This window comes from Pavona decussata, unplaced genomic scaffold, assembly GCF_977016875.1.
Source record: "Pavona decussata unplaced genomic scaffold, jaPavDecu1.1 SCAFFOLD_174, whole genome shotgun sequence".
In the NCBI taxonomy this organism is placed as follows: Eukaryota; Metazoa; Cnidaria; class Anthozoa; order Scleractinia; family Agariciidae; genus Pavona; species Pavona decussata.
Window position 1 is genome coordinate 1,776,872 of NW_028145585.1, and position 10,182 is coordinate 1,787,053.

At 41.9% G+C, this 10,182-nt stretch overlaps 1 protein-coding gene across 1 annotated transcript in view; it reads left to right on the forward strand.

The window, feature by feature from the left end:
- LOC146463926 (laminin subunit alpha-3-like) overlaps positions 1 to 9,319 on the forward strand; it is a 29,508-nt gene extending 20,189 nt beyond the window's left edge. Inside the window, exons 22-29 of the mRNA XM_085083888.1 lie at positions 532 to 785; positions 1,250 to 1,549; positions 2,421 to 2,816; positions 3,641 to 3,924; positions 4,488 to 4,629; positions 5,427 to 5,603; positions 6,258 to 6,402; positions 7,215 to 9,319. Coding sequence (XP_084940014.1) covers positions 532 to 785; positions 1,250 to 1,549; positions 2,421 to 2,816; positions 3,641 to 3,924; positions 4,488 to 4,629; positions 5,427 to 5,603; positions 6,258 to 6,402; positions 7,215 to 7,360 — 1,844 coding nt within the window. The 3' untranslated portion in view covers positions 7,361 to 9,319. The remainder of the gene's footprint in view (positions 1 to 531; positions 786 to 1,249; positions 1,550 to 2,420; positions 2,817 to 3,640; positions 3,925 to 4,487; positions 4,630 to 5,426; positions 5,604 to 6,257; positions 6,403 to 7,214) is intronic.
- Positions 9,320 to 10,182: the final 863 nt, after the last annotated feature.

Below are 10,182 nucleotides of genomic sequence, written 5' to 3' on the forward strand. Positions count from 1 at the left end.
TGAAGATATTGCTTTGTTTTCACGTTCCCTAAGTTCAAAAATTTAGTCACTGCTTTTCAAGCAATTTTTAAGAAAACAACAAACAAACAAGGGCAACAACAAAAAACAATAATGGTTAGGCATTTTTATCTCAACTTCTGATTTGTGTACTTCATTATTTGCGGTGTTTTTGTTTACAATATGTGATAAATTTTGCCGGGCTCTTTTTTACAACAACCATCTCTATGTCTGCGACAGCGAATCATCTCAGTCGATAATTTCAATCTCATGTAATTTCGTGTTATTGAAGGGCCTGTATTTTGCAAAGCGTTATTTTTTTAGTTCGAGAAAACGAGGAGACTGAGCAAAATTTTGTTTATTAACGAAACAGCAATGCTATTTTTGCACTTCTCGTAGATAAAAAAAAAAGACAGATTTTCAAGGCACGAGAAAAATTTTAACAATAAAAATAATGCAATTCTCTCAACGTTTTCTCTATGAGAAGTATGCAAAACATTAAGGAGAATCTGGGTCTTAATCTGTGTTTTTTAGGGAGTCCACCGTCATGTCATCCATGTACAGAGGCGTGTTATATGAACTGGGAAGCGCTCATCTCCAAGGAGACGGAGAAAGTGAATCAGTTGCGTGGCAATGTGACGGAGCTGTTGGATTCGTTCGGCAGTATGTCTGTGGCCGGAATCAACAGTACTCTTCAGATGCTAAAGACCAATGTCACTTACGCAAATCAAATGTTCAGCAGCGGAGGACGAGCTGATTTGGTGAAGAAACGAGAGCAGATCAACAGGGTAGATAAAAATGGTGTTGTTGCGAACTTTTGTAGACTTCGTTTAGAACTTGAGTCAAATGCTAAACGAGCAAGCAAGCGCTGTCTTGTCCTGAGGGAGCTACGCCATTCCTTTATACGTCGAGTTTTCCATGTAGAGTGTGTTTATTTCAGATTGGGAAGCAAAACGCCAGTGTCTCTCAGTCTGACCCATTTGTGTCGAAGAAACCCGGACAATACTTTTTAAAACGTTTCAATTGACGTCGTAATTTTTTCTTCAACAATTTTTTTCCCCCTTCCGTCTTATTGTTGGTTGGTTTGCCTTCGAAAAGAAGCATTATGTGAGATGAACCGATGGGGTGGAAAGCAGTTCTCACCGTGTGATCTTTTCCCTGTAAATGGAGAAATTTACGCGCAGTTTGCTGTTTGCCTTAACTAGATGTAGTTTGCTCGTAAGTTGTACTCAATCAATACTCTCTCTTGCAGATTCAAAGCTCCATTGACTCGCTCCAAGTGGAACTCAACAATTCCCAAAGTACGATCAAAGACGCGCAGAAATACCTCTCTGAACACGTGACCAACTTTAACGGGAGCGTGCGCATCACGCCCGGTACTCCTGTCATGTACCCGTCATTCCCTGTGGTGTGCCCCAGCGGGGGAGGGGTGAGTGTGATCGTCGACTGGAAGTGCATTGAGGCCATGGCAGAGAGCTATCGCCAAAGAGCTTTGAGAGCTAATGAATCTGGCCACGCAAACTATACAAGTATTCAAAACAGCTACAGCATGGTAAGTGTTCGAGATGTCTTACACAGTCTCAGGAGTGCTTTAAACATCACCTCTGGAAAGTACTGCTTAGCAGCTTTCATTTGAATGGCCAAACCGTAGGATTTCATCCGCAGGCTTAGAAGTTAGAACCACCTTGTACAGCATAATAAACAGCACCACGGGAAAGTACTGCTCTGTAGCTTTCATTTGAATGGTCACACTTTAGGATTTCATCCGCAGACTCAGAAGTTAGAACCAGCTTGTACAGTATAATAAACAGCACCACAGGAAAGTACTGCTCAGTAGCTTTCATTTGAATGGTCACACTTCAGGATTTCATCCGCAGACTTAGAAGTTAGAACCAGCTTGCACAGTACCACAGGAAAGTACTGCTTAGTAGTTTTCATTCGAATTTTTTCTACGGACTCAAAAAGGTTAAGACCCCTTGTACAGCGGGAAAGTACTTCCCGAAAGCTTTGATCTAAATGGTGGCACTTAATAATGTCATCCTTAGACACAAAGCTAGAACTTTCTTGTACAGCAAAACAAACTGCAACATAGGAAATTACCACGCAGTACGCTTTCATCTGAGTGACACGTAAAAAAATATCATCTATAAACTAAATAGAACGTCAACCATATTGTACGGCGTAGTAACACCACAGGAACGTGCTGCTCAGTATCTTTCTTTAAATGTTCACTTAAGATTTTCTCCACCGACTCAAAAACTGGAACCACCTTGTGCAACGTAATGAGGGGTAAGCACAGTAAAGCACCGATAGCTTTCATTTGATTCGACACAAAATTCCACCCAAACTGGACAAAAGTTACCGTTTTGTTTGACCCTGGGAGAGATCAGTACCGTTAACAGATATCTTCTCCTTTTGTACAGATTCAGCAAGCGAATTCCACCGCATACCTGGCTGCTAGGCAGATCAACGACTCACTGACAAAACTGTCCATAGTCACAGCGTTAAGAGAATCAGTCGAATCTACACTTGGCGCCGATTTTCAGAGTATGTATCACAACCACTCCTTGAACCTGAAGGAGATCAGAAGAATCAACGGAATCTTACTGGAGTTTGTGTCGATCGCGCAAGACTTCGGTGAAAAAGCGAACATGAATTTGACGAAGGCAGCGGAAATTTCTACTCAAGCTTTGAGGGAGTCGCGTCAGCGGCGCGAAGAGGCTAACACGGCTTTGTACAGCGCCGCGGGCGCTCACTCTAATGCTACAATGGCAAAAAAGGAAGCAGACACCGTGCTGAACACAGCTATGAAGTTCAAGGTCAGTATATTCAGTTGTTGTGAAGACTTATCGTCAAAGAGATTTACAGTCTGGAGAATTGTTTTCTGATGCTGTTCTTACACAGCGACTAAATTTCAGCCTCCATTGGGGAGATACCGTTCACAAGGGAAATGAAAGCCTTGGAGCCTACTTCATACAAGGAGTACTTGTGTTTTGAAATGTTCACTGAACAGGAGGCCGACACCTTTTGTATGGAGGATTATTATGATGTGGGGTGTGGAGGGGGGGGGGGGGGGGGGCTAAACACCGAAGCCTCCACCCCTCTATCCCCCCCCCCCCCCCTTTTCAGTACCCGAAACAGTTTCGGAAATTAAAAATATTTGGTTTTATCAACTGAGGTGATAACGTAATTCGGTCACCTTAAAGAGATTCGAGTGTTGACCTAACGAGCGTTTGCCCTTCGTTAGAAGGAATAGGGAGGGCTAATGCTCGAAACGTCAGAACTCTAATCTCTATGGTGGCCACATTGCCTCATCAGCTCTGTTGATAAAACCAATGATTTTTAAATTTCCGAAACTGTTTCTGGTACGACGCAGCATCCCACGGTTTCTTTAGAAACTAACACCCTTATACATTTGGAAATAACAACCCTAGCTTGCAAAAGGCCATTCATGGGCTCCTATTTATCAAGCCCCGTCTTGAATTCAGTTTAAATGTTCCAGGTGAAATGTTGTCATTTTCGCATAACGAAAAGAGCAGACGTTACGTTCAGTCTTCACTGAAAACTGTAGCCGTATTTTCTGTAGAATAACTGGAGGTAAATTTCATTGCGTCAAGTTTTGTGTTTAACTTGATTTTTGTAGGAGAATGCAACAAAGGTTCTCAACCACACCAAGGAAGCCATCAGCAACGTTTCTTCAGGAATAAACACAGTAGCGGAAATCAACAACATGACAAAGGAAGCTGTGAGGATCGCAGATGAAGTTCGAGCCATGAATATGCCTGTTAGCCTACTACAGATCCAGAACCTGACCGAGGACATCCTAAACACCAATGTTAGCCAAGAAATGGTGAACCAGACGCTAGAATCAGCTCAACAGGGACTTAAACAGGCCAGACAGGTGGAAGCACTCTCGCAAAAGGCCATGTAAGTCTTAAAACGGTACAGGGATTGATACACAGTAAAATAAAGTTTGCCAAATACATGTTATAAGCCGCAGGGCCCGTTTCTCGAAAGTCCCGAGAACGTAATTCCGGGGCCGATAAGTGTCTTTGGTGATAAATGTTTCTTAACAGAAGTCAACTTTTGGTAGCTTTGAATACTAAATTTTAAAATCTTATAATTCCAGTAAAACATTGGCCAAGTGCCATGTCTGCATTCACTGTGTTATCGCCGAAAAAACATTTAAAAATATACTTATCGAGCCCGAAAAGTTACGGGATCTTTCGAGAAACGAGCCCCTGCCCCGTCCCAGGCGTCTCGCAGTCTTGGAACGCGGTGTGCATGATGTTGTGGAGCTGTTGTGTTTTACGTTCTTCCCATCAAGCCTCGCGCCCCTGTTTTCCCGCTCTTTCGACGAAATGCGAGGGCGAGGCAGTTGTACTGAGCCATTTATTGATTTTTATTTTTTGATGAGTATCGTCCTCTTTCGTGTCGCCTGTTGTCTGTTGTTGTGTTAACTGTTGTCTTCTCCTTGTTTCATCTTCAAGAAACGTGGCTCAAGAGACATTAAGCCAGGTGGAGGAGATAGAGAATGCCATCAATTCATCAGAGCACACCAGACAAGAGGTGATGTCTCTACAGCAACAAACTGATTCAATGGTCTCTAACATCAACAACATCACACAAACGGTAAGAAAAACAAAATTCCTAAACTGAAACCGGCTCGCCGCACTGTTTTTACACCGAAAACTTGTCGTCTTGCTTTTCTCAGTGCTTTCCATTTGATCATAACTGGCCGGTCACACGCGGCTCAACATGTAAAGCGGACGCAGAAAGGAGAAAGGGCCGCGAACGAGCGCCCTTCCTACTTCTTTTAGGTTGCAATTGATAGAAGTATGAGGATGTGTAAAAAAATAAACCATGCACGTTGTTTTGTTTTGTTTTGTTTTTTAAATCGCCAGCAGCCGGTGAAAGCCGTGACTTTGAAGTTGGTGCGAAAGGGCGGGTTTTCGCGCGCGTAAACTAGTGAATGAAACAAACAGTTCGAATAGAATCCCATCTATTTTTTGTATGTGGGTTGCTTTGAGTGGGGAGAAAAACAACTCAACTCAACATTTTGTCAGAAAATGAAAGGAACTGTTTCTCATTTGAAACTGGGTTCGCAGACGAAATGTGAGAAAAATGCGCGCATGATACAGGGATGCCTTATGAGCACGTGAAGGATTCGTGCATGAAACGAGTCAAATCACCTTTGCTATTTGTAAAGTGAGAAATTCGCAAATTAGTATTGTTATTTATTTTCAGCTCTCAAATGAATTCCATGTCCGACTTGCGGCATACTGTTTAATGTCGGCCAACAATGAAACATCACGCATGCATTGTTTTGTCGGCGTCTGCTGACGCTTTGCATAAAATAAACTTCATTCAATACTTGTGTGTTTGCGTGCAGGGTCAAGCATTAAATCAATTCTTTTCACTTCTGTCAGGTCCAAGGCCGTTTCTCAGCTTCTTACTCGGCAGGAAAAAGTTTGTTAACGAAAATCAACGAGACATCTTCCAGTATGGAAGACGGCCTGAAGTGCTTTGATGAAGCTAAGACTGATGCGCAGAATGCCTCGCAAACGGCGCAACTGGCCTACAATATTTCTAAGGATGCCAAACAGGTGAGCTCTTTTATATTGCGTACATTTTATGTGCGACTATTGCTATTTAGTCCGATATTCGTCTCCTTTCCAATATCTTGACCGTGTGAATCGCGTCGCAGAAGAGCTTTTACGGCTGTGCATTACTCCTCTTGCTTAGAGATAAGTCTGCCATGGATAAACGTCTCAGGGGAAAGCTCGCGTTTTATTGCAGATTTGCATCTATCAGACAGAAATCAACTGATTTGTGCCTCTGTAGCACCTATCTATTCCATTACCTGCAGTTCACCTATATGATTGTTTCATATTCGCTTTTTCAAGGAGTGTTTTTTATTTTCCCTTGACAAAGAGCTTATGCTGTCTGGCAAAAATCGCTGGCCACTTTTCCACTTCTCTGAACGTTTAGCCTGTGCTTTTTTTCGGGAAGGAAACAAATTCGCTGCCCCTCTGAATACCCTTTCAGCGTACCTGCCATCTCCATTCACGCGCAAATGTTACATGTAAGCCGCTTTTTCCTCCACTAATGACTTCGGCTGAAAACTATTGTTCTTGGCTTCAGTGTTTTCTTAAAAAGCTAACTCATTCAGTGCCGAAGCCAAAGCTATATAGAATCAATTAATTGTACGAGTGATTGTATTCGTAAGGATAGAATTTCTGTAATGTGTTCTTTGACAGACTTTCGACAACAGCAGTGCATCTTTGCCGCCAGTCGCTGTGCAAGTGAACTCGTCATACGATGCAGCGAACAGCAGTCTGACAGAAATACAACAAACTCACCAGGATTCGGAACAACTGCTTCAAGACGTGATGGAGGCTGAAGGTAAAACTTCAATTTTGCTCTTTTATCCACGGGTCAGACTGTACACGCTTTCTTCCGTTGCGATTCTTGGCCCGTCTCTTAGCCTTGAACCCAGAGGGCCAGTTATTAAAAGATAGTTTAGACGGTGTTTACCAAAACCACGTGCTAAGCCGTTTTGAATTTTGCCACCAATCATATCTAAACATTGGCTGCTGCTGACAGTAGCAAGAAGGCTTGCATCCCAGACTGGAAAACTACTTATCAACTTAGAGTAAAACACTTGTAAACAGATTTGGAGGCCCACTGATTGTCTTAAGCCGCGGCCTAAGTTAGACTTTGTTTAAACAACTGGCCCAGAGGGTCCGAATGTAGGTTGTTTTGCCTGCAAGTCGAAGCGTCAAAGCGTAAAGGATGCTCATTTTGTGGCCACGCACTAAACAACGAGATATAGTTATGCTTGTATTGTCGTTAACTTGTTACAAGTTGTGGGTGCCTGGTCAGTGGTTGACGTATCGACTTGCCATTTATTCGGTAATTGGTACCTTCGTAGCCTGTCTCAGGTGTTCAGACCAATTATCATTCACGCACATCGCGATTTTCCTCGCGTCGCGCCCCGCTATGTGAATACCTGGAACAGGCTAACACCTTCAGGGAGTTACTTTTGGTGCTTGCTGTAGTCGTTCTTGAAGGAGTGTTCGCGTCATGTTTAGATCGGGTTTTGCGTTTAGTAAAAGTTGGTGTAAGGCAGTAGGCGACTGCAATGCGCAAATTTACCCGAGTTGCGAACAAGAAACGTGGTTTTAACATTATCTTTGTTCGTTCGTATCCTTCAGAGTTGCTACAACAGTATATCGCACAGCGAGACGAACTGGAGAGACTGGGCCGAGAGATTCAAGATATGGACAGGGAAGCCGACGAACTGCTGGCACAGTTTGGTGTGGCTGCTGACCAGTACGGACAATGTGCCGGCGCCGCCTGAACTATACTGTAACATTTTAGCTTAACGAAGGCAGGGAAAAGCAATTATGAGCTGTGAATATTGCTTTTGTAGGAAAAGCTTCCCCCTTGTTATCGATGTGCTCTTTCAGCACCCCAAAGATAGCATAGATATAATTTTTTTAAGTGAATGGTCCTCGGTTTGTGAGGATCATGTACGATTTAAGCGGATCTAGGATCGGTATTTTAGGCGGTTCAGCCGGAGTAAAAGTAAAAAAAAAAAAAGTAAATCATGCTTGAAAACAAACAAGGCGCTAACATGCAACTTTGTTGCAATTTGTCTCGAAAGGAAAGCGATAAATGTGGACATTGGCTGGGCGCTGTTGAAAATTGGTCTTGTGCTCTACGGTCATCATTGTTGCGCAGCCAATAATATTTGAACTGTTCTGAGTTCATTTAGTGTTTGAAGCTGTTCAGAAAAGCATTTTTTCACGTTACGAAATCGTCTCCGACGACCCACAAACCCCCCCCCCCCCCCCCCCGTCCCCTTCATACAAGCTTTGATGGGTCATTACACTGTAGAGTCCTGGTTCAATGTCACTTACTTTCGGGGGAATCTGCCATAGGCCATTTCCGAGTTGTTTTTGAACCTCACTATGAAAGCGAGACTTAGTGTAAAGTTTTAATTATGAGAATTAGTTTTCATTCATTTGGAAACAAACTAATTTTGATATAGCACTTTGCGTCGCTTTCATAATGAGGCTCACAACAACTCGGAATGGCTGATTTGAAGTTGGCTAAAAATCCATAGATGAGATGCAGGAAAGAGCTCCGGCAAAGAGTGTTTTTAAACCTTTTATACGCGCTATTAAGAATCAAGCAAAAATAATTATTTTGCCGGTTTGTTATCTTGCCATTTAGTTTCAAGGATCTGGTGTTGATATTGTTTTATTATTTTCTCTTGTTTTAAAAAGTTTTTACTCCGACCAGACACAAGCTGCTTTTTTTAAATGTCCGTTTTACTTATTTTTAAACTGAATCAGCCAATAAAAATCATCAAATTATTTTGCGAGCTACAAGACAATATTTTTAGGACGTCGAAAACTCCTTATTTAATGGGACGTGTGAAAACAGAACTAAGCATATGAAACAAATAGGAGTTATACAGTCAAATTAATTCAACACGTGTTCTTATCAGTGTCGGCCATTGTTATTTGTAAACGAAGGTAGATGTATTTTGTTATAAGTAAGTGATAACTATGAGGGCCATGATAAACTGTGACATGAAATGATGAAGGGTTAATTATTTTGACCAATCGGAGACATCGCGTACTAATGACGCGGTCAATTCCTTGACCAGATTCATGGTACGGTGTTGGTTGTTATGGACCACTTGCAATCCGTGCGCCTGCTTTCGTGCGATCCAGGACACGACTTAAAACACGGGGACCTTTTTTTTTTAATGCTTGTGGTCGCCCGTTTTTACTGGACGTTAATTTTTGTGTTCACATCTTTGCTTTTGGCCAGGTTTAACTTCCAACTTGAGGCAGTTGGTTTTTCAGAAGTCATCTTCAAATTCTGATTGGAAAATACAGCTCCACAGTAGGGTGCGAGTAAACTGGTCACATTTTGTAAGGCGGTAGAGTTGAGATAGATTCTACTGTGGTTTGCTCAAGCATGGAAACCGTTTGTGCAACCTCTTTTCCGGGTTCTTCGTCATTGGTTGGCCTGTGCGAAAACGGGAGAATTCAAAACATATCTGAAATGTATGATTACTACTGTATAACTTCAAATTTGATTTCGGGCTTTTACTGATCGAATAACCCGAGTAAATTACTCTGTATAAACATTGTAGCCAGGAGACGATTATTTCGTCCTACTAGATAGGTAGCTTATGTAATAAACAGTGTGTTGTACAGTATTTATTGAACGCATGGATAATTATAGTTGGCCTTTTTACATTAGATTTATAATGGATAATAAAAACGTTTTATTCATTTAAGGTGTGCGAGAATGATCAAGACTGAAATCATTATGTATAAGTGAATTCCAAGAGTGCCTAACTACTGAAAACGAAGCGACTACTCGTGCTTAGGCGGCAGTACGACACTTAACACTCGGGAGGCAAAGGTCCAGTCAAGTGGCGCTTTGACATCACACCAGTAGGCCATTTCCGAGTTGCTGTGAACCTCGTTATGAAAGCGAGGCAAAGTAATCAGCCTCGCTTTCATAATGAGGTTCAAAAGCAACTAGGAAATAGCCTATTGAAGATCGCATCCCCTAATAACCAACTCACTCACCACTCTTAGTTGTTCTCCGATTATTATTATTATTATTATTATTATTATTATTATTATTATTATTATTCCAACCCGTTCAACTTGCACAATGTGAACGAATAAATCCAGGAACATTAGTGACAACGGCGTTCAAAACCAGAAAGAGAAGGAAATTTTTATATTAATACACGTGCAGAACGACAGTTAAGGTCATTTAACCTTTTGCTGTGTTGTTACTTTGTTTCCTCTTTTTTGACGTTGTCGTTGCCGTCGTGATTCGTTAGCGACCTTACGAAAACACGACGGCAACGACAACGCCACAAAGCAAAAGGCTTAATGAGCAAAAACAATCACTTACGTGCGTTTTAAGTTTTGGTACATTTCTTTGCAGTCCTCTGCAAAACAACAACGTGGAATAACCAAATACAAGGTTTTATGGAGAACGTGAACACGAGACGGTGAATTTTCCATTCTCAGTTCTTAACTTGAATGTCATTCCTACCAATTTGGCTCCTGGGTAGTTTCTCGTTTGTGTAGAAGTTGAACGAGTTAAAATAATCGCGAAGTAGCGCAAATGAGATAACAT